This window comes from Pinus tabuliformis, chromosome 6, assembly GCF_031772625.1.
Source record: "Pinus tabuliformis cultivar Carrire ecotype Pingquan chromosome 6, CPIR1, whole genome shotgun sequence".
In the NCBI taxonomy this organism is placed as follows: domain Eukaryota; kingdom Viridiplantae; phylum Streptophyta; class Pinopsida; order Pinales; family Pinaceae; genus Pinus; species Pinus tabuliformis.
This window is the reverse complement of record NC_142292.1, coordinates 1,443,275,178-1,443,300,766: the sequence shown is the minus strand read 5'-3', so window position 1 is coordinate 1,443,300,766 and position 25,589 is coordinate 1,443,275,178. Positions and strand designations below refer to the sequence as shown.

The 25,589-nt window shown below is 40.2% G+C and overlaps 1 protein-coding gene across 2 annotated transcripts in view; it reads right to left on the bottom strand.

The window, feature by feature from the left end:
• The window catches only part of LOC149264036 (putative magnesium transporter NIPA4), a 182,231-nt gene that overhangs the window by 97,674 nt on the left and 58,968 nt on the right, over window positions 1-25,589 (bottom strand). For both annotated transcript variants that reach the window (XM_089427459.1, XM_089427463.1), the window contains exons 3-6: window positions 12,558-12,648; window positions 12,255-12,415; window positions 11,902-12,029; window positions 11,635-11,772 (exon numbers count right to left, since the gene is read on the bottom strand). In XM_089427459.1, coding sequence (XP_089283585.1) covers window positions 11,635-11,772; window positions 11,902-12,029; window positions 12,255-12,415; window positions 12,558-12,648 — 518 coding nt within the window. The remainder of the gene's footprint in view (window positions 1-11,634; window positions 11,773-11,901; window positions 12,030-12,254; window positions 12,416-12,557; window positions 12,649-25,589) is intronic.

The window sequence follows — 25,589 nt, the reverse complement described above, 5'->3', positions numbered from 1 at the left end:
ATTTTGACGTTGCATTCGTGTTCCTGCTGACATTGTTGTATTGCTGCCAACACTGCAACTCCCTCTCATCTGTTGTTGTTGTAACTACAACTACTACAACTGAGAAGCATCTAAAATACTGAATCATTTGTGCCTGTTGCATCTGTCTCCTGAGTCCTGACTACTACTACCCTCTGCACTGTAACTGAAGAATCTGCGTTGTTGCTGACTCTGCACTATGCCACTCTGCACTGCGATCCCCAACATCTGACTGCTACTAATCTGCAACTGTCACTCTGGAATTCTGACTGCACTTCAGTCATTGATTCATCCTGCTATTGAATATTGTGGACCCCTGTAGCCAGGTAATGATCCATGAGGCGGACTCCTCAATGAACCCTGCCAAAGTTTGTAGCTCTCTAGCTCTCTGGGGCTACAACTCCAACTCACCCCACCTCACTCCTGGAGGTATATCAACGAACACCCGAAGTCTTCCTCCATCCTGAAGGATAGCCTATCTATCTCAGCATGTGTTGCTGCCTAGTCCTGCTTCTCTTGCTTGTCCTTCTTTCTAAGAGGACACTAGGTACTATAGTGGCCAAACTCGCCACACCTAAAGCACTTGACCTTAGATAGGTCCTTCTTCTTTCTCTGCTCCCCTTGCCCTTCACTGGAACCCTTTGATGCGAGGGCCACATTATCTTCCTCCTTCAACCCCTTCGATCCGCTACTACTGCTACCACTAATGGATCTCTTTAGCAGAGCTCACCTCAACTCCTCCTGCTGCAAGTTGGACCACATCCTGTTCCATTCTGGTAGCTTGTCTCTTCTCAATATACTTTGGACGAATACTTACCAATCATCTGAGACATTGTTCAATGCCAACCTCACTAGCTTTGATGGTTGAGGCGATGCCCCAACAAATTCAAGCTGGTCTCGGACCTCCTGAATCTTGGTGAGAAAGGGATTTATGCCTTCCCCCTTCTGCATCTTGATGCATCTCAACTTTTCTTGCAGGAACATCTTCTATTGCTCGGAAGTAGCATGATATAGCGTGGAGAGAGCATCCCACATTTCTTTGGCCATTCCCATGGCCGCTATATGTGAGACTATATGGTCTCAAACTCCATCCAGGATCAACCACCTCGCCTTCGCCATTTCCTTCCTATATTCTTTCTGTTGATCCGCATCCTGGGGAACTGCCACCACATTATCTATGTAGGCTTTCAAGCCATATTCATTTAGAAGGACATCCGAGCCAATGTTGCATTAATCATTATAGGGATACTATCGGCGCGAGGGAAAAATCGGAAAAAATCGTAATTATCGGGAAATAATCAGGAAATAATCGTTTGGTACAAAAATATTCATTTTTTTTTCATTTTTTTTCATTTTTTTCAATTTTTTTAATATCTAAACCATCTACAACATAAAATAAATACATTGACACATAAATATGATAAAAGAACTAATATATAAGATGTTTAATATCATTTCTAGTGCTAAAATCAAGCATAACATTGAATCATGTCCTGAATAGTAAGTCCCGACTGCTGAGTCCCAAACTCAGCCTCAAAATATCAACAAAAAATATGATAATGTATCTCATCGTCTCATAATGTCATATACAATAAAATGAAGAAAATAACTAAAGTCTAATCCTAGTGATTTCCTCTGCCCCTCTTGCGAGAAAATGCCACAGCTTTCCCTTTCCCTCTAGATGTAGATGCTGGTGCCCGTGCTGGTGGAGATCGCAGTGGAGTCTGATGTGCTCTAGAAGCTGAAGAACTAGAAGTAGGAGCTATAGGAGGTAGACCACGTCCTCTACTGGTGGCAGTGGTAGCCCGGGCAGGTGGTGTCACCTCCTCCTCCTGTTCCTCCTCCTCCTCCTCCTGCTCCTCCCCCCCTCCTCCCCCTCCACTACATCCTGCACTAACCAATCATCAGCAGACTCCATGAGAGGCCTCTCGATCTCAACCCTCCATGCAGCAGTGGTGTCAATCCCATCCAATGAGATGGCCTCCACATCAGGTGTCTTCTCAAGTTGCCTCACCCACAATCGAAGATTGTAGTAGACATAGACCATGTCATTAAGGCGCTAGGACTCCAACCTGTACAAAGACCATGAAATAATAATTAATAATTATAAAAAAAATATTGTTTAATGAATTCAAAAATTTATTTGGAAATTTGCAATATTTTAAATGTTTAAGTGTTAACCTGTTGCGCTTCTTGTTGTGTATTTTTTCAAATACACTCCAGTTGCGCTCACATCCTGAGGAGCTACATGTTTGGCTGAGGATGCGAATGGCAAGCTTTTGCAGAAGGGGTACCCTGCCACCATACATTTTCCACCATGCATCTACAACAAAATTACAAATAAAATTTTAAATAAACATAAGAAAAAAATGGAATTTGAAGAGACAATGAAATTTGAAACAAAGTTACAAACTAAAAAATACCTGGCATTTTAATCGTCCTATCAGTGACAGCCATGTCAAAGCCAAATGTGCCACCTGCCATCCTATATGTCTCAATTTGTTTAGAGATCTCTATACGTTGTTCTGGAGATCGCACCATCTTCTGGACACATGATAAGAATCCATCCATGATCTCAGCATCAAAATCAAACCCACGTGTAAGAAAATGCAGGGTTCAGGAAAAGCCCAGCAGCATGAATGGGACGATGGAGTGTGTTGTTCCAACGCTCATCAATCACTCCCCATAGGAGGAGTTGTCTCTGAAACCCATCATCTCCCTTACCATCATAGTAGGCCCGAATGGCTTGTTTGGCCCTGTCCATGGCCTCATACAAATAGCCCATTGCGGGCTTCTCACCATCAACCAACCGAAGAACCTTTACCAAAGGTTCAGTAACGGCGCACACCTCCTGCGCTCGCGCCCAGAAGTCTTCCTGGTATGAAACTAGTCTGCATACGGCCTCTCTCTCTGGTTTGCGACTCATTAGCAAAGCACGCCACTCCTCTGAAAGAAACATTCTCTTCACATCCCACATAGAATTCAAGAGGGATTGAAGAGATATGAAACTAATGGCAAACCGTGTAATGGCGGGGCGCACCAACTCTTTGTTGTTGGTGAATCTTCTCATCAAGCTAAGCACAGATGTATGGTTATATATAAATTTTGTAATGTTTTTGGATGAATCAACAATATCTTTAACAAAGGGAATTTTCCCTATGTCCTCCAACATCAAATCAATACAGTGTGCAGCACAAGGGTCCAAAATAAACTAGGATGCCTGTCCATAAGCATCCTGCTAGCAGCAACATAATTTGCAGCATTGTTTGTTATGACTTGGACAACATTATCTGCACCCACCTCCAAAATAAACACATCTAGCAAATCACATAAAGTTCTTGCATCTTTGATTTGTGCAGATGCATCAACAGATTTGATAAACATAGTCCCCTTGGGACAACTAACCAAGAAGTTTATAAGAGTTCTCCCCTTTTGGTCAGTCCAACCATCTGACATAACAGTGCATCCTGTTTGTGCCCATGATGCCCTAAAATCCTCCAATCTTTGGGTGCAGTCACGCTTTTCATTTTGAAGAATCTGGCCTCTGAAATCATGATAAGAAGGGATTTTGGAAAAATGGATTATTCCTTACAATGCTGAAAGGAATATCACTCCAGAGGAGAAATTTTGCCAGCAAGTTGTCAGCTTGTTCTTCCTCAGTTCTTTTTATCATTGAAGTGATAGATGGCTGTGAACCATGTGTGGTTCGAGGAACAAAAAATGATGTTGCAGCTATCGGATTGGTTGATGCTGCAGTAGAACCAGTGCCACTTGCTTCAACTGACCTTTTTAGTTGCCTTTTGATTTCTTCTTTGGCCTCTCTAATCTGCTCTAAATTTTCCAATGCTCTCATGGCTCTTTAGATGAGTTCAGGATTTGTATTTGTACAAGGCCCCACATCTTTTCCAGGGATTTGTGCAAGGTGAAACTTCAACCTGTACACCCCCCAGACATAGGGTGGCCACACAACTTGCAACTCAAGTTTAGTCTATCATTCGGAGCATCAGGTTCACCATATTCCCAGAAAGGATCTAATTTCCTTGGCATGTTTGTTTTTGAACTTTGAAGTTGCAAACTTTAAGTCTTGAATGGTGTTTTGGTGCAGTTGTGAACCTATGGGAAGATAAGGATTACAATTTAGTATTTACAAAATTACAAGTTACAAATTTACAATTTAGTATTTTAATTTTTAATTTTTACATTGTACAATGAAAACCCAAGTTACCCAACCTAAAACAACCATTCCAAAGTTCAAACACAAGTTACCCAACCATTCCAAACCCACGTTACCCAACCAAATGGCAAAAACAATGAAAAAAACATAAACAATGTTTAAAAACAATGAAAACAACAAACAAAAAAAAAAAAATGGTCCCCATAGTCATACCAAGTTACCCAACCAAAAACAATGAAAAAATACAAAAACAATCTTTAAAAACAATGAAAACAAAAAAAAAAATGGTGTCCATACCAAGTTACCCAACCAAAAACAATGAAAAAAATGCAAAAACAATGTTTTTAAACAATGAAAACAAAAAAAATTAATCCACATACCGTTTCTATAGAGAAATCGGTGGTCTCCTCTTGATTTTCTCCTCTAAGCACTTAGAATTAGCGTCAAACCCTCTCCAGCTTGGTCTCCTAGCTCTCCTTTGCCCTCCGTGCGCGACTGTCCAAATGAACTCATAAAAAACCAAAAAAACATTATAAAACCTCGCTGCCGCGAAGCCCCACGATTATTTCAATTTTTATCACGATAATTTCATAAAAATCAGCGAAAAAAAAAATTTCGGCGATAATTTCCTATAATAATCACGATAAAATCGGCATAACAAAAAAATCCGGATAATTTGAATTTATAGCGATTTTCACAACACTGATCCGAGCCTTCCAGATGACATAGTCGGAAGATCCATCCAACCTATCCTGATCTCTAAGCCTAGCTGTGGCCATCTCTGATCAAGTCGAAAACTCCCTCTTTCCCTCTACTTGGTTGTTGCTCGGCTACTTGGACTCCCTTTTGGAAAGCGCAAATCTGCTAGCTGCTACTGCCAATATGCCTAGAAAAATCGAACTTCTGAGATTCGAAGTCCCCTGAGATAAATTTTGCCTCTCTTGTGTGTGCTTTTCTCTTCCACCCGACGTTGGTTCTGTTGATGCAAAACCCTCTACATCCAACCAAAAATCTGCTCAGCGAAAATCTGTGTTGTTGTTTCTCCCTCTTGACTGTTGGAATCACTCTCTCGGGCAATTCGACGTTTTTGCAACCCTGCAACTAAAAATCGAATTTTTTCCTTAGTAATTCACCCTGCCTGTCAAGGAATTACACTTCCTCTAAGAATTTCAGCCTACCGCTGGTTCTGTTGATGCAAAACCCTCTACATCCAGCCAAAAATCTGCTCAGCGAAAATCTGTGTTGTTGTTTCTCCCTCTTGACTATTGGAATCACTCTCTCGGGCAATTCGACTTTCTTCCAACCCTGCAACTAAAAATCGAATTTTTTCCTCAATAATTCACCCTGCCTGTCAAGGAATTATGCTTCCTCTAAGAATTTCGGCCTACTGCTTCCTCCGAGCAGCAAAATTCTCTCTTCCACTTTTGAGCTTCCGAGCTGATCACTCACGCTCTGATACCATGTGAAAATTTCAAGACTGAAATCCTATTGCAGCAACTGGAATTTATTTTTCTAATTGTTAATTATTTTAACAATTTATCTGCTACAGCAAATATCAAATAAATCACAATGCAATCTTCACAAATAAAACTGTGGGAATAATAGCACTGGAAACTGAGAAAATACTAGCGCACACATAAAAATGACACTGTTATTTTTGGACAAATGTCCCCGGAAAAAAACCCAACTTGGGAAAACTAGTGCAGCAGCTACGGATTTTATTATCATGCAGCAGTGAATTCTGAGTACAATCTATGGATACCCAACTGGCAATCCAAACAACAAGAAAATCAGGCCAAAAATTATCTAAGCGAATTACCATTTTTCCACAAGCAGCCCCAGCACAACTTTCCTTTAGAAACTTGTCCTCCTGGACCCTCTGTGTCAGCCTCTGCGCAGTGCTTGCGCAAACCCTATGACGTTTAGCCTCTGAACTGCCTCTGATGAAGTTGTTCTGCCAGTCTCTGATGAGGAAATCGCTTCTCCGGCCCTCTAGAACCTCTGTTTGGCCTCTAGAACTGAAAACGATTTTTCCTCCAGCTAAATCGAGCTACTCTTCTGAAGCAACTACACAGTCCTTTGCACTGCCCCACTGGGAATAACTCAACCTATTGTTGCTACCTCTCCGGATCTCGAGAGATTCCTCCGGATCACTATCTCTGCCCCTTACTAACTCTGCTTCAATCTCTGGCTCTCCAGCAACCGCTGCTGCTCTCTAGAAATCGATCTGCCAAGGAAATCGAACTGCTAGTGTGTATTCTCCAAGTGCCCATGGACTTCTTCTTATTATCCTCTCTTGGGACTCTAGCGACCAAGATTAAATCTTAATCAAAGGCTAGGACCATCTTAAAGTTGATCTGCGTGAGCTTCTTGAATACTCTCACCTTCGTTTAATTAATTATGATTAATTAACCATATTCCCTATGTTTAGACTTGGGAAATATTTACAAATTGGTTAATAATCTAATTAAGCTATCTTTAGGTGGAATTTCCAAAAAATGATTTCTAGGTCTTGGGGATCTCATGTATTCTAGCCTCTCCACCAAATTTCGTGGCCAGAACACATTCGATGCTACAAAAACTAACATGTATGAGTAGAAGGAGCTTCTCTTCTTTTATAATTAGATTTGTTGGAATGATTGTTGAAGTTGGATCTTGGAGCTCTTCTAATTTCTAGACAATCACGGGCATAGTGGCCATTCTTATGGCAGTTGTAGCATTTGACTTTTGACAAGTCTCTATTCCATTTAGAGGAACTGTTGGAAGCAGGCTTTTTCGAATAGCGATTGCTTCTTCTTCCTTTCTTCTTCTTGCCTTAGAAGCCAAAGACAATAGGTTCTCCTTCCTCATGCTTGGGAATTCTTCCTCTAGAAATCATTTTGGCCTCCTCTTGATTGCGCTTTCCCAGGATCTCATCAAAGGTAGGAAACTTGTCATTATTATTGATTGTAGTAATAAAGTTTCCCAAGAAAAAGGAAGACCTCCAAGCATAATTAGCACTAAATCTTTATCAGAAACGACTTCACCAAAAGTTGACAATTGATCTTTGATTTTTGATATCCTCATGAAGTAGGCTTGAGTGGTCTCTCCTCTATTCATCTTAATAGAGTTTATTCTTTAGAGTAATAATCTGACTCAAGTTGTTAACTTGATACATTCCAATCAGTGTGTCATACATTTCTTTGGCTTTCTTCAAATTAGAGACATAAGTGATGAGGTGGTCTCCAAGAAAGTCAAGTATAATTTATTTAACCTTGACTTCCCCTTTCTTGTATCTAGCCTTGATAGCAGCAAGGGAGTTTTCAATTGGTTTTTCTACCTCTCCTTCAACGTACTCCAAAACATCATGTTCCTCAAGAGTAATATCCAATTTGGTCTTAAGAGTAATATCCAAGGGAAGAAGTTTGAAGCATCGACCAGATTCTCTTCATTCCTAAAGTAAGAGAAAAACATTTTGATCTGCTCAAAATTTCAGCGACAAATAGAAAAGGAAAGCAAAAAATGTTTCAGTGGTAAATGAGCTAAAGAGGAGATATTTCAGCAGAAAGTGAACAGGAAGTAGAAGGAACAAGTGATATTTCAAAGGGAAATTGGCTGCAAATAGTGTGGATAGCACTTGATATTTCAATAGAAAATGGGTTGTAAATAGAGTGGACAGCGAGAGATATTTTAGCAGAAAATGGGCTACAAATAGAGTGGACAACAATTGATATTTAGCAAAAAATGGGTTGCAAATAGAGTGGACGAAAAGGGATATTTTAGCAAAAAATGGGTTGGAGCAGCACTTGTCTTCTTGAGCTGGTCTTCACCAAAGCTTTGATACCATGTTGAAATTATGAAGTTCTATGCTATAACAATCACTCATTACAAAACTTCTTTATGTTTCAATATTAGTTAAAGAATTGTAGATAGAACATAAACCAAATACACAATAGAAGACAGCCAAGAACAGTGTAAGACAGAGAATTTAGGTCCAATGACCAGGGCAAAACCCACAAGGGGAAAACCCAACCAGATTCTTCTTCTATAAGATATCAATTGTTCAGTATAGATATAAAGTACAATGAGAGATCAAGAAAATGAGTAAGTTCACCCAATTTTGAACAAGTTGTAGCATGAAGGTCACTGGTAGCAGCAGCTAATGCAAACACTGAATCAATCTTCAAGTTTGTGCTCTTACTCCCCAAGTCTCTCTCTCTCACAATCTTCTTCAAGTCTCTCCAACTCTCTCTCAAGTTTGAATCCTTGTTTCATAATGCACAAATAGTGAGAAGAGAGGATGAGAGGCACATATATATAAGAGGAGCAAGGAGTTTGAATCATAAAGGAGGAGTAACTCGCATGCCTTGAGGAAGAGTTACATATGCCAATTAGGGAGTGTAACTCATGCCATTAAGGAGAGAAATGCATGCAACACAGTGGAATCTCAGAGAATTTGATACAACTTTGATTATCACAATGTATCATCGTAAGCTACAAAATAATCCTACAAATAACTTGTGAAGCCAAATGGTCTCACAATTCACCATACTCGTGGCCATATACTTCGCCTCTACTAAATTGAGTGCCACGAAAAGTTTGCTTCCTAATACCTACTGAACCAGGAAATCATCGTTGATCCAAGACTAAAGCAACACCCTAAGGTGCTCTTCCTATCCGTTGTACGCCCTACCCAATTTAAGTCCATATATCCTTGCAACCTCACTCCATCACCTCCAAGATACCTCAAACCACACTCCATTATTCCTCTCAAGTATCTCCACACATCATTCACTACTATCCAATGCACCTGCCTCAACTCCACCATGAACTGGCTCAAGCTATTCAGAACAAAACAAAAATCTAGCATATTGTTGACCAAATACATCAAGGACACTATCAGTTGTCTATATAACGTGGGATCCACCAACTCTGAATTTGAAGCCAAAACTTTCTTCTTATTGGTGATCATAAGTTTGGCCATAGGTCTACATTCCTCTATCTTAAATCTCTTTAGCATCTCCATTGCATACTTCCCCTGACCAAGGAAAATCTCATCATTCACTACTATCCAAGTACCTCAACACATCCTTCGTTACCATCCAATACACCTGCCATGACTCCACCATGAACTAGCCCAAGCTATTCACAACAAAACAAAAATCTAGCCTGGAGTTGACCAAATACATCAAGGACCCTATCAGTTGTCTATACAACGTGGAATCCATAAACTCAGAATTTGAAGCCAAAACTTTCTACAAGTTGGTGATCATAAGTTTAGCCATAGGTCTACAATCCTCCATCTCCACTACATGTTTCCCCTGACCAAGGAAGATCTCACCTGATCTTTTCCATACCTCTAATCCCAAGAAGTAATGTATCAACTTGATTTCCTTCATCTCAAACTATGTAGCCAAGTCTACCTTACACACTACTATGAGTCTCTTTGCACTTGTGAGAAACAAATCAACCATATATAACACCAAGATGAGTGGATCATCTCCAACAAGTATGAAGTAAAAGTTTGAATTTGCCTCACTCTTGGTGAATCCCATGCTCAGTAAATACCCATCAATCTTGGAATACCACGCCCTAGGTACCTGCTTGAGTCTATATAAATATTTCTTCAATCTACACACATGAGAATCCCTCCCATGTACCTCAAAGCCTTGAGGTTGCTCTATATACAACTCCTCCTTAATCACCTTATCAAGGAACATTGTCTTGACATCATTTTGATGTATCCTCCACCTCATAATTGAAGCAATAGTTAAGACAAATCTAATGGAAGTATATCTGGTGATTGGAGCAAATGTCTCTTTATCGTCCACTCCCTCTTTCTGGGAGAACCCTCTCGCCACAAACCTCGTGATATACTTCTCTAAGTTACCATCTGCAGCATGCTTGATCTTGAAAACCCGCCTGTAACTCACCACCTGGAACTCACCACTGACTTGCACTCCAGTTTTGGCACTATATCCCATACATCAATCCTCATAATGGAGTTATACTCTTCAAACATGGCATCCTCCAAAGCTATGGATTTGCTACCTCCTTTAAAAAAGGAGGCTCTGAATAAAAAACGTTGCTCATAAGTGACATGTAGTTTAGAAATTTCCTCAAATACCTACTCAACCTAAATGTGCTTCTAGAAGCCTCCACGTGCTCCTAAGCATCCCTTAATGTCTACGTAAACCATCGAGGTCTCCTAACAAAATTGGTAGGAGGTATTGTTGACTCCTCCCCACCTGAAACATAACTTCCTAAACTACAAGTAGCTAATGAACTCTACTCATTGTTTGGAGCCCCTTGTTCCTCATCCTCTTGCACTGGAAGTGGTTCATAAGACTTCATAGATGCTAGGTCCTCCTCAAATTTCACATCCCTACTAACCATCGTCTTCATCCTTGTTGGAATGAAAATCTTGTATGCCTTCAAAGTCTCACTATATCCCACGAATATGCCCTTCCCTCCTGAGGGCTACAACTTCATCCTCTTCTCCATAGGAACATGGGCATACATCGGACAACTAAAAATCCTCAAGTGTCCTATGTTTGTCTTTACCCCTGTAAATGCTTCCTCGGGAATCTTCTCCCCTTATATCCTATGAGGACTCCTATTCTTCACATACACTGATGTGTTACATGCCTCTACCCAAAGGGGCATAGGCAGATCCTAGTCAAGTATCATGGCCTTGGCAAAACCTAAGATGGATTGGTTACTTCTCTTTGCAACCCCATTCTATTGAGGGTTGTGCGAGACAATCATCTCCCTCTTGATCCCTGCCTCTTTGCAAAAATCCTTTAAGTCGTTGGACGTATACTCTCCTCCATTATCTAACATCAAGACCTTCATCCTCCTCTCTGTTTGGATCTCCACCTAGGTCTTGAACTACCGAAACCAGCTAAAGACCTCATCCTTGGTCTTCATGAAGAAGAACCCAATTTTCCTGGAATAGTATAACAAACATAGTATAGTGAGCCATGTATTGATGCCACTGGCATTAGTCGATACACATCTAAATGAACAAGATTCAAGATTCCCTTGTACCTGCTCTCACTGGTTGGAAAAGCAACCTTGGCATTCTTTCCAAGTGCACACTGTCCACACACACCCTACTGATCAACACTGAAACTATACGCACACCAGATCTCTTAAGGACTACTTCAAACATCAAGGACACCAGTCCTCAAACATCCCCCTTTACCCACAACATTTATATAAGGTTGTAGTTCCCTTATCTGTCTCAAACACTTCAAAAACATTTTACATCATTCAGAACACATGCCTACAATCAGTTTAAACAATTATTGGGTTCATGCAGCAAGTTTACCACTATATGGATGCATATTATGTAGAAACAATAGTCAATAATATGTTTTAAAACTAGCTTCTTGTACTGGAATGCACAAAGCGAATCAACAAGTGCATTGATAAGCAACACTCAAGGAAAAGACAATCACCTTATTTAAATAATTCATCTGTGTAATAATACAGGTACTAACAACCATGGCAAAGAACCAAGTTTGTGGATATATTAGCTGGTTCATCCCTGAAAAAGTCAGCTTCAAAGCAATACCTAGTGCTTTGACACTCATAACCTGTCAATAGATAATGGACATCAGAATCAGTAAAAGAAAAGTGAAAAAACAATATCATAATATGGAAGATGAGCATTAACACATTGGGTGATATCACAAACACCTTCTGGAAATGTCAGTATTACCTACCGAAAGAGATCCCATAAGAGAACAAATGCCGATGTAGACCAAAACATGTGTATGGCCATAAAGTGGCACAAAGTGGAAAATAAGAACAAGAGCCACTGCTATCACAAGAGATGCGTAAAACAAAAAGGCTGTCCAAAGCACATAACAACCCACTAAACCCATCAGAATACAAGTTGTATATCAAAATATTTCAAGAAATGCATATTCTTCTCAAATATTACAAGAAACATCGCTGTCACAATTAGACTATATAACTTCAACTCATTTCTTGTCACTACAAAAGTTATGGAATGTGTGAAAAGTAAACAGAAAATGGATGCAGGTAATTCGACCCCTACAAGAAGCTATATTACCTGGCTCAGTAGCAAGGTTCCACACTTCCTTGACAGACTCAATATCCCTTTCCTGAGGAGCATGTAGAACAATTGTGGTCGAGCCGACAACACAAAGAACACAACCTAAAATTCCAAATATATGCAATTTCTCCCTTAAAATAATATGTGCAAGAACTGCACTGTACAATACAAACATTCAGAATTGTCAGTCATTCAAAATTCCACTTACACTTATAATGAGATTTTCTCAGATTTCTTCAACAGTGCCCTGTACAAAGCAAATTTCTAGGCCATCCTCGGATGGAAAATCTCATGCCATACCTGACAATGATGCTGAGTGCTCCCAAGGGAGTCACAAGAATAGCTGGAGCAAAAGCATAAGCTGCAAAGTTGGCTACCTCTCCAACAATCACTGTAGTAAACAATCACAGCACTGAACATCAAACCAAACTGAACTAGTGCTCAGCAGAGCAGCTACAAGACTCCACTTTTGCATAGCATGGGAACTGAAATCATATTGAACGCTTGCTGATAGAGTTCTAAAATAGACATATCGTATTGCTCATCAACACTGAACTATAAATTTATAAAAAGAGATAATGCAAAAAGCACTGAAAATACACAAATCTGCCAGACAGCCAATACAGTAGACCAGACAGAAGGGTAAACATGCCACATGTACAAAGCCAAATCTCCAACAAGAGACAAGAAAGTACAGATGGCAGATGCTAGTCAAATAGACATCATGTTCTGGTTGCAATCAAATTGCCAACTTAATCCTAAGGATTTTTAGTTCATCTGCCTGAGAATTTTGAGCCTAAAAATTCACACGCAGATAAAACCCAAAATATTTAATAATAGAATGATCCTTAAAAGTTAATACCTACATGGCACTATATGCCTTTTTATCAGACATGCTGAACATTGTATGTGTTTTACTGGCAATAATTGCAGTTTACTATGGCATTCATTAAATCATTTGAAACAATAATTTCTAAGAAAGGATTCGTGAACTCCAACCTAAATGACAGACACCATCCACAAAGTCAATTCTCCATGACACTGTCTATTGACTCTCTTCTCACAATACTGTCCACCAGCCATGCCTCCTCCCAAAATATAGCTTTATTTCTTTCTCTCTTATCCTTGGTCAGTACTGCTATATAAAAATAAAATAAATATAAACAAATGTAAATCATAAATAATTAAATAGTCATTAGTTAAATGGAAAGGCATGCTTAAAGGACATGTCCATTCATGAAAGGGCAGGCCCTCATTGTAACATTCAATCATCCTTGTACATTCATCTTATTAATAAAATATTATTTACAATACATTTGTGTATTTTACATTTTAAAGGCACAGCGACTCTAAGTTTAGTTACTTAAGTGGTATCAGAGTAGTTCGATCTTCTGGCCGTTAACCACTGCACAGTCCAACCATAAGTTTTAAGTCTGGAAATCATGGAAACATATTCCCAAGATCATTCATTGTATGACCATATGACTACCTGAGAATTATTACTGGAAATGAGAGAAATACTTGCAAAATCAATAAATCTTTTTGAAACATATCCAGCATGTACAAAAGAAGCTGACCTTAACGTCAATGATGAAATTATTGAAAATACAGCATCTGAAGATGTAGAAGCTATACATGAGACTGAATCTAAGGACGATGTTGGTTTCTTCAACGTACCAGCATTTAATGAATACAATTTCGTCGTTGATATCTTATCCGCCATTAAAACCCAGTGTGAACACTGAGAGTAGTGATGTTTGATCACTGTCCCTACAATCAAATTTCGCTGTTAATTCTTTACCTGCCATTTATTCCCACAATGTAAATGATGTCGTGTTTGGTATCAAAGGGAATTCCTTTCCTCGTGAGAATCATTTTGGTTTTATTAATTCTAATAATCATTATAATCTAGATTGCCCAATCGTGTTAGACAGAATATTAAGGAGCATGCTTCCCTTCACACTGAAGACAACCATGGCCCACATGCCAGAGAGGCAAATTACTAGTGATGAGTTGTTCCCAGCCCTTTCTTGTGGTCTGTCTCCGCCATTGTCATTATGCCCTCCAACTCCAGATGACAGAGAAAGAAACAATTCATTGATAAATTATTTGGAGAGTCAACAGGTTTTTGACACCAAAAATGACACAGCCAGGAAGAATAATGTGCTTCAAATTCTCAAGCAGATTGTTGAGGAATGGTTACTAAAAGTTCCTAAAAGGTATGCACAGAAAGATACTATTTTAAGTAAAGCTCGTGCAAAAGTATATGTTCTTGGATCATTTGCATTAAATGTAAGCAGTCTTGAATATGATATAGATGCAGTTTGTATTGGGCATTCGTATGCAAATTGAGAGATTGATTTCTTTGTTCACTTTTACAATATGTTGGTAGCAAGGGAAGATGCAACTGAAATTATATATCTGCCCAGTGTTCTAGTACCTATAATAAAACTCAAAAGTAATGGTGTTTCTTTTGATTTGAGCTATTCAAAGATCAGAAGTTAGAACTCATTTCATAAAATACAATGAAATGCAACTCGATCCAAATAAGAAAATAATTTCATCTTGTTTTGAAAATAACGATGGAGAGAGTGAACGTAGCCTTTGGGGATGGATAACCCATCGCAAATTTATGTCATTTTTTCCAACCTGTTAATTTTAGATAACAATGGTATGTTTTATGCTTTAGCACAAATTACTTCAATGTTCCTTATCAGCCCAATGACAATTTCCAATTATTTCCAGTAGCAATCACATTAATTTAAACACATTGATAGTAAATGCAGATAGAACATAAAAACATGTGCAGAAGACAAGTCAAGGCAAGAAGACACAAGATGTGGCGGACGCCAGGGAAAAACACTAATGTGTGGAAACCTTTTGATCAAATCTTCTTATTATTCTTCAACAGTTCAGCAGAGAGATAGAGAGTACAAATATCAAATTAACTTGCCCAAAGCAGTCCTGTCAAATCAGCAGTCAACTGCAGCCCTATCCAGAAAGTCAACAGTGGTCAAAGCAGCTCCAAAATGTCCACCAAGCAGCTCGGTCAAGAGAAGATCAATTCGACCTTCCAAAAGGGTCAAAGTTAGCCCAAAATATTTTGGTCAAACCAGTCAAAGCAGAGCCGACCTTGACATGGGCATGAGAGAGAATAAATTCAAAATTCCACTTCTTCTTGTCAGAATGAGATGATCTTTATATCAAAATTGGACCTCCTAAAAAGAGGAAAAGAGGAATCCAATGCAATAATAATCTCAAGTATATGAGCTGTCCTAAGGTGGAATTGGGCACTAGTTTTCAATTTTAACACTCCTTCTCAAATAGGGAGAATTCCACCTGCCAATCCATCTGTCATCATCATCCCATCTTCCACCCTGTACCATCACTGCCCTGCTCTATTCTGCTGAACCATGAAATAATAATGAAGAAGAAGTGATCAAGAGTGAGTCATATGATCATACCATTCTCCACCAACAAAAGTCAGTGCTTGATCCCAGATCAAGTTGTTGAACACCATGCATTCTAGTCACAGGGAGTACATTAGTACACAATGCATCCATCGGTAGTGCTATGGTCCCTAACCATCTTTTACCAACTCATTGCCCAGATGAGAGGTACTTCCCATGAGTCCCGGAATCCATCGGTAGGATGTGTGTTGGGCATCGACAGGAGAAGGTGAACCACTCATCTTGCTCATATGCCATAGGAGAAGGTGAAACACTCGTCCTATGCATATGTCAATCGTAGGAGAAGGTGAACCACTCACCCTACATGCATGTGTCCGGGTAGGGGATGGTGAACGACTCACCCTACACACATGTCCATTGTCAACCATAATGGGGTATCACAAGGGAAGGTGAACCACTCACCCTGTATCTAGCACACCACTAAGGAAGGTGAAAAACTCACCCTATCTTCGCTCATAGCTCCAAGAAGTACCCCAAGCCCCCAGGGGCTCCCAGAGCTCAATGTCCAACTCATATGGGACGCTTATAGGAGGGTCGTTCCACAACTCCAAGTCTCTCTCGGAAGGTTAAGAATTTGACCGTCCCCAAAGGTTTCGTGAGAATGTTTGCGACCTGCTCATCTGTTCTAATGTGTTGGAGCCTTATTGCTCCCCATTGTACCATATCACAGAAGACCACAGTGGTATCCATCACGTGCTCAAATAGCTCACTGAAGAGCTTCCTCAACCAAACAGCTTCACAACAGACCATACTCACAGTAATGTATTCGGCCTCGGTGGTGCTTAAGGCAACCAATTTTTGCTTCCTGCTCATCCAATATATTGAAGCAGACCCCAAAGAGAAGCAGCAACCAAATATGCTCTTACGATCCACCACACTGCCAACCCAGTCAGCATCTGAATATCCATGAAGTCTCAAGTTCCCAGTAATGTATCTCATTCCATAGTGGAATGTGCCCCAAAGATATCTCAAGAGATTCTTGGCAGCAATCCAATGAATGTGATGAGGCTCAACCATAAATTGACTCAACGTGTTCACAGCGAAGCATATGTCAGGACAAGAGTTGACCAAGAACATCAGGGCCTCCACAAGTTGACGACACTTGGAAGGGTTCGCTAATTCAGGCCCAACAACACTTCCACATAGCTTCTTAAAGTTGAGTTCCATCGAAGTAGTCACCGACTTACAATCCACCATCTCACATCTCTCAAGGAGCTTCACAATATATTTTCATTGAGAAAGGAAAACCTCACCTACTTTTGCCAAACCTCCAACCCTAGGAAGTAATGCATCAATCCTAGGTCCTTCATCTCGAATTCACAAGCTAACTCCCTCTTGCATTGATGAATGAGAGGGTCATCACCTTTCAGAAAGAGATCATCCACATAAATGACCAGAGTGAGGGGCTTGTCCTCTTCAACCTTGAAGTATAGGTTCAGGTCAACATCACTCCTTGTAAATCCCAGCTTCATAAGATAGTTATCAATCCTCTCATACCAAGCCCTAGGGGCTTGCTTCAACCCATAGAGGGATTTCTTCGACCTGCATACATGTGTCTCACGATCTTATACTTTGAACCCCTCGTGTTGTTCCACATAGACTTCCACTTTTGACATCCATCTGGTGTAGGCACCATCCTTGCGAAACAGCAAGGGCTATGATCGAACGGATGGTGGTATATCTGGCAACCGGTGCAAATATCTCATCATAGTCTACTCCTTCCTTTTGAGAGAAGCCTCGAGCAACAAATCTGGCCTTGAACTTCTCAGCACTCCCATCAGCTCCATGTTTGATCTTGTAGAGCCATTTTGAAGTGACCACTGACTTATCCTTAGGTCTAGGAACCACATCCCAGACATCATTCTTCATGATTGACTCATATTCCTCGTTCATTGCATCCTTCCAAACTTGGTGTTTCACGGCGTCTTCAAATGTGCAAGGCTCAGATTGTACAATTGTATTGATGGCAGCTAAGTACCCTTGGTACCTATTTGGCTTCTTGTTTTCACGAAATGTCCCCATCGATGCAATATGTTTCTCAGCATCTTCAAGAGTATCTTTGAGCCACAAAGGTCTTTTTCTTGAAGTAGAGGGCTCACTAGGAGGTGGATCAATGAGATCCATCGAACCTTCCACATCGGGCATCAGTTCATCAGACGAAGGTTCATCCTGCTTTTCTGCATCAAAATCATCATTGTCCTTCCTAGGGATAGAAAGTTCTCGGACTTTCCTAAGAGCAAAATCTTCATCGAAAGTGACATCATGACTTAATTCCACTTCCACTTCCCTTTGACCAGGCAGATAGATTCTATATGTCTTAGAAGTTTCACTATAGCCCGCAAATGTTCCTTTCTTCCCATATGCATCTAGTTTGTTTCTTTTCTCTTTTGGCACATGAAAATATATAGGACAATGTAACAACCAAAAGTCATATACGCAGCGGAAATATTTAAAATACTTCGTAGACGAAGACATCCATCGTAGTATAGTAATTGTAAATTGTATATTGTATAAAGAATTGATGTAGGATGATTACAAATGAGAAAGAGGGTCCTATATATATAGCCAGGTAAGTACCCTTTCACGAACAGGCATGTCTTTAAGACATGCCTTTTCATTATTAACTAACTAAACATTAGTTAATTTATATTATTTATTATTATTTGTATATTATTATGATTATTATTTATTATCTATTTTTACATAATTTATGTTCATAACACTGCCTTCCCCTTCAAAAAGCTTTGTCCTCAAAGCTTGTTGATGAAAGGACTTGAACTCTTATCTGCTGCGAATGTCTTCTCTCCTCAAGACAGTCATCTTTGTTGATACATGTTGATATGCTCATTCCGGTGATATATAAAATTGTCGTACTGAGAACAAATCGAACAATCCTAGATTGATCTTCTGCAGAATCAAATTTTGTGATGAATCGTTATCGTGGGAGTAGATTCTGCAAACTTCAATATTCCTGGAAACATAAACTTGTCGTTTATTTTCTGAGTGATATGTTGATTTGGGGAAGCATCGTATGTGCTCTAACCACGAAATTTGGTGGAGAGGTTGGGGCACATAAGAACACCAATACCCAGAAAGAGTTTGGGCAGACTCTAAACAGATTAGGAGATATTAAAATAATTAATTTTTTTAATGGAGTCCCTAGGTCTAAACTTAGGGAAAATAAAATATTAACGTGTATTAATATGAATCTGTGTTAGAATGGTCCAAAAGACATGGATCAAGCCAAATCTAATCTTAGCCATTGATTAGGGACTTAATCTCGGCCTTTGAGATGTCAACAGGAAAAGTATAAGAAGAGACTTGAGGGGCACTTGGAGAACACACTGAGGGAGATCAATCAGTTCAATTTTTGGAGCGAGGTTTGCTAAGAAATTGAACCAGTGGTCTGGAGAGCAGTCAGGAGGCAACAAGTACGGAACAGAGAGACGGGAGATTAGCGCAGAAGAGGCAGACGCAGAGCCAGAGGAAGCCACGCAGAGGCAGCAGAGATTGCGTAGAGCCAAAAGGGCCTGCGTCATCCACGCAGACGCTGCAGGAGTGACGCAAAAGCCCAGGGAGGCTGCGCAGAGCCTCAATAGGCTGACGTAGAGGGTTTCAGGCTGACGCAAAGGGTTTCAAGTTGTAGCAAAGGTCAGTAGGGCCTACGTTGGGTTTAGAAAAGGGCTGGAAGTTTGTCTATCTGTGGGTAAGCCATTTTGGCAACCTGTTGTACAAGAAAAATTAGTGAATAATAAAATCCTCCCTCGCTGCACCGGTTTTCCCACATTGGGTTTTTCCGGGGACATTAGTCCAAAATAATTGTGTCAATGTGTGTATATGTTTGTTTCTGTATTACGGTGCGATATCTGCAGCAGTATTTATTTTAATGTTTGTTGAAGTAATTTCGTGAATAACTTATGATGAAATAAGTAGAAGTAAAACAGTTGCTACAGTGATAGAATTTTCACACGGTATCAGAACAAGTAATCAGAGACAAAAAGGGAAAATCAGTTATGGGGCGAGACCACGATGCAAAGGCATCCACCTCAGGGGACTCACGCAGATTTTCAGAAGATTGCACAAGAGAGAGAGATTCTGACTTCTCTATGTTGGCTTCCAAGTTGGAAGAAGAAGTGGCGTGCATGACTAGTGTTGCATCATCAAATATATGGTATATAGACAGTGGAGCCTCGTGGCATCTGATGGGAATCAGGAAGTGTTTCTCAGAATATCAAGAAGAGAAGATGAACTTTCGGATCACCATGGGGAACAAGGCAAAGTGTACTAGAGTAGGAAAAGGTACCATAGTTTTTCAGACAAAATCGGGAGAGCGGTTTCGTGCCACAAATGTGTTGCATGTGCCAGGATTGGGGATGAACTTACTTTCCATGTCACAACTACAAGGCAAGGACTATGACGTCTACTTCATCAAGGAAAAGGTATACGTCAAACACCCGAACTGGAAAAAGAAAGTGCAGATCGAGATCAAAAGTAATCGGTTCTACAGATTACAACTAGAATCTCCAATGGCACTAATAAGCAGTCATGGGAACAAAGACTTGAACGAACTATGGCACAAAAGGATGGGTCACTTGCACCATGGAGCTCTGAGAATTCTCAGGAGCACTGTAACAGGAGTTTCGGATCTAAGTACGAAACGAGAAGATGTATGTAGGGGATGCGCTCTAGGAAAGTATGCCAAGGCGACATTTCCTAGGAGCAACCATAGGGCCAAGAGTGTACTAGGATTGATACACTCAGATATCTTCGGACCTATGTCCGTCAAAGCTCTCAGCAGTGTCGAGTATTTCCTTACCTTCATTGATTACCACTCAAGGAAAACTTGGATCTATTTTCTGAAAACCAAGGATGAAGTTTTATGTCGATTCAAGGAGTTCAAGGCTCTAGTGGAGAATCTGATAGGTAAGAAAATAAAAGTCTTGCGCTCAGATAATGGTGGAGAATATGTCGATAAGGACTTCACTGATTATTGCGCTAAGGAGGGCATCAAAAGAGAGTGGACAGCTCCCTACAATCCATAGCAGAATGGGGTGGCAAAAAGGAAAAACAAGACTATTGTAGAAGCAGCTAGGGCCATGTTGTATGATCAGGATATGCCAAAATTCTTGTGGGCAGAAGCATGCAACACAGTTGTCTACGTTCTAACCAGGACTCCTCATCGGGCATTGGGCAAGAATACTCTAGAAAAAGTCAGTGAAGACACCTGAAGTCAGTGATTTCAGGATATTTGGGAGTTTGGCATATTGTCGCATACCTGAAGAAAAGAGGAAGAAGCTGGATCAGACTGCAGAAAAGAGGTATCTGGCAAGATATAGCGAGAGCTCTAAGGCATACAGGATCTATCTTCCAGGAAGCAGGAAGGTAGTTGTATGACGAAATGTAAAGTTCATGGAGGACAGAGCTTTCAGAAGATCTTGCGAAATGCCTTCCAAGGAGCAGTCAAAAGAGGATCCGTTGGTCATGCCTCTTCAACCAACGCAAGTGAAGAATCCTTCCTCAAATCAGGAAGATTCTCAGGATGAGGAAGAGGAGCGAACAAAAGCACTTGTTGGCAGAGGAAGAACCAGCAGGGAACTTCTTCAAATTCTGCGTGATGCAGATAACTTCATCGAAGAGCCAAGGAACAGTAAAAGGGAGCGAAAACAGCAAGACAGGTATCAGGCGTTAGTAGCTTAGGATGGAGAACCTGCCAGCTTCAAGGAGGCAGCTTAGCATTAGGTCTGGCTAGATGCGATGGTGGAGGAGTATAACTCCATAATGGTAAACGATGTATGGGAGGTCGTGTCAAGGCCTCAAGACAGATCTGTGGTAGGTTCAAGATGGATCTACAAGATCAAATATGTTGCGGACGGCAGTATTGAAAAATACAAGGCCAGGTTTGTGGCTAAGGGGTATGCTCAAAAGGAAGGGATTGACTATGAGGAAACCTTCGCCTCGGTAGCCAGGTATACATCTATTAGGACCATGATATCTCTTGTAGCCTAGATGGGATGGGAGATCCATCAAACGGATGTCAAGACGGCATTTCTGAATGGGGTAATAGAAGTAAACATTGAACAACCAAAGGGCTTTGAACCTCATGAGAAGAAGTCTCATGTATGCAGACTGAAGAAAGCCTTGTATGGGCTAAAGCAGGCACCAAGAGCGTGGTATGGTTGAATAGATGGCTACTTGCAGAAGATGGGGTTTGTCAAGAGTGACGCAGATCCGAATCTCTACAATCTGGTCGTAGAGAGTGAGCCACTTATCTTAGTATTATATGTGATCTCTTCCTGACAGGATCATCCAGACTCATTGAAGACTGCAAGAAGAATCTAGCCATAGAGTTCGATATGAAGGATCTGGGACGAATGCACTATTTCCTAGGGTTGGAAGTTTGGCAGCAGAAAGGAGAAATCTTCCTTGGGCAAGGAAGGTATGTTACAAAAATCCTTAAAAGGTTTTGGATGGGAGACTGTAGACCTATGGCTATGCCAATGATCACCAACTGGAAGAAGATTGATGCATCTAGTCAATCCCACCCTATACCGACAGCTCATAGGGTCCCTGATGTATCTAGTCAATACCAGGCCAAATATTTGCTACGCTGTCAACACCCTCAGTCAATTCATGGTGGAACCAAAGAGGGCTCACTGGGCAGCAACCAAGCATGTTCTCAGGTATTTACAGGGAACAGTTGATTATGGGCTCTTGTACAACAAGGGGAAGGATATCAGGTTGAGTGGATTTATTGATGCAGATTGGGCAAAAAGTTCAATGGATCGGAAAGGTATCTCTGGCTATTGTTTCAACATTGGATCAGGGATAACCTCCTGGTGCAATAGGAAACAAAAGCCTATGGCTCGGAGCTTGTCTGAGGCAGAATATATGGCAGCAAGCACAGCTTCGTTTGAGGCCATATGGCTTAGAAAACTATTGGTAAACCTATTCAGAAGAAATATGGAGGCGACTAAGACCATGTGTGATAAACAAAGTTGCATCAAACTCTCTAAGAATCCAGTATTTCATGATAGATCAAAGTACATTGATATCCGGTGTCACTTTGTCAGAGATTGTGTCCAACGAGGAGCTATACAGTTGAGCTACACTTCTATGGGGGAACAAGTGGCAAATATCCTCACCAAGGCCCTTGGAAAGTCAAAATTTGACTACTTTAGGGAAAAGATGGGGATGGTAAAGAACCCCTTTCAAAAGTAGTGTGTTAGCAGCACGGATAAAGAGGGAGTTGCAATGCAGATGCAGTGTTGGGAGAAAGGACCAACAACAACACAAATGCAGAGGGAGTTGCAGTGCAAATGTAGTGTTGGGATAAAGGACCAACAGCAGCACAGATGCAGAGGAAGTTGCAGTGCGGATGCAATGTTGGGAGAAAGGACCAGCAATGGCAGTAGCAAAGTCATAGGCAGCAGTACAGGAGGCAATAGTGCAGAGGATGTTGGGCAGGAAGACCTAGCATCAGCACAGGTACCGATGCCAGATGATCAGAGTAATACTCAGTGAGGAGTATTGCTAGAACACAGTCCTAGCTAAGAGGGAGTGTTGATTTGGGGTAGCATCGGACGTGCTCTAGCCACGAAATTTCATGGAGAAGTTAAGGCGCATGAGATCTCCAATACCCAGAAAGGGTTTGGGCAGATTCTAAACAGATCAGGAGATATTAAAATAATTAATATTTTTAATGGAGTCCCTAAGTCTAAACTTAGGGAAAATAAAATATTAATGTGTATTAATATGAATCTATGTTAAAATGGTCCAAAAGACATGGATCAAACCAGATCTAATCTTAGTCGTTGATTACAGACTTAATCTCGGCCGTTGAGATGTCAACAAAAAAATTATAAGAGGAGGCTTGAGGGGCACTTAGAGCTAAGAGAACACACTAAGGGAGACCAATCAGTTCAATTTCTGGAGCGGGGTTTGCTAAGAAATTGAACCAGTGGTCTGGAGAGCAGTTAGGAGGCAGCAAGTACGGAACAGAGAGATGGCAGATTAGCGCAGAAGAGGCAGACGCAGAGTCAAAGGAAGCCACACAGAGGCAGCAAAGATTGCGCAAAGCCAGAAGGGCCTACGTCATCCACGCAGAGGCTACAGGAGTGAAGCAAAAGCCCAAGGAGGCTGCGCAGAGCCTCAATAGGCTGACGCAGAGGGTTTCAGGTTGTAGCAAAGGCCAATAGGGCCTACGCTAGGTTTAGAAAAGCGCTGGAAGTTTGTCTATCTATGAATAAGCCAATTTGGCACCCTCTTGTACAAGAAAATTGTTGAATAATAAAATCCTCCCTTGCTACATCGGTTTTCTCACATTGGGTTTTTCCGGGGAGATTAGTCCAAAATAACTGTGTCAATGTGTGCATATGTTTGTTTCTGTATTACAGTGTGATATTTGCAGCAGTATTTATTTCAATGTTTGTTGAAGTAATTTCATGAACAACTTATGATGAAATAAGTAGGAGAAGTAAATCAGTTGCTGCAGTGATAGAATTTTCACATGATACTGGTACGTAGATTGATGGGAAAGTCTACTCTTCTGATTCGAATGTTGATACATAGTTCTTTTGGTTGGACTTCCCCTTATCATGTTAGTGCTTGATTCCTGATTTTCTTCAGGCATTATTGTTGTTGAGTTGGCGAATGAATCATCACTTGGAATGTTCGTTGTTTGAACGGCAACCTTTGTGTACGTCTTTACTTCAGTTGGGTTCAGATTTGCCTAAACTGTTAGATTAGTGGAATCAATGTTTGTTTCTTCTTCCCCAACTTGGACTACTACATCTAGCAACTTTAGTGTTTCTTTTGCGACAATTTCTTCGAACCTATTCGTCAATGGTTTCTTATCATTCTTAAGCTTTTTAATTTGCTTGAGCAGATTTTGGTTATGATTTTTGTGACGTAAGCATTCCTCATTTTCTGAGTCAACTTTATTTTGACCTTCAAGCTTCTCGTCTTTTAAACACTTGATTTGTTGTAATAATTTTTTGTTAATGTCTTTTAAGCATAAATTTTCCTCTTCTTTCTTTGATAGACTTTCGTTGAATTTTTTGTCACAGCTTTCTTTTTCTTGTTTTAACTTGTGCTTCTTAGTTTTACACTTTTTGACTTGTGTAAGAAGTTTCTCATTGTGGTTCCTTAGATGCAAAATTTCTTCATTGCTTTCTGTTGATTTTTCATGAAACCGATCTTGGAGATCTTTATATTACTTTTCAAATGCTTCATTCTTTTTTTGGAGTTTGGTGATTTCTTCTTTTAATTTTTTAATTTGTGTCTGGGCGCTATCTTGATATTCTTCTAAAGTAAACAATCTTCAACATTTGGGACAAGGTATTGTGCGATTTTTATATATCGATAAATATTGATCTCTCGCTCCACAAAATGCACATCTGGTCCAAAATGTAGAGTTGTGTATAGAATCCATAGTTTCTATGTTCATCTTCAAATACCAATGTAACAACCAAAAGTCGTATACGTAGCAGAAATATTTAAAATACTTCGTAGACAAAGACATCCATCGTAGGATAGTAATTGTAAACTGTATATTGTATGAAGAATTGATGTAAGATGATTACAAATAAGAATGGTCTTTTACATGATGACTATGACAATGACTCATGACTCAACCCTATAAGCACACAATGGTTGCCTTGACTTAGAAACATAATAAATAGAGCATGAAACCCATGCTTATAAAAATAAATAATTTTCTTTTACAATAAATTTTCTTTTTCTTTCTTTTGACAAATACATGAGAATGAGCCAAATTATGAAGACCAATACTAGTTACATTTTCAACAATAATGAAACAACTCCATTATCTTTAACCGAGGACGAATGATTGGTAGTCGAGCCT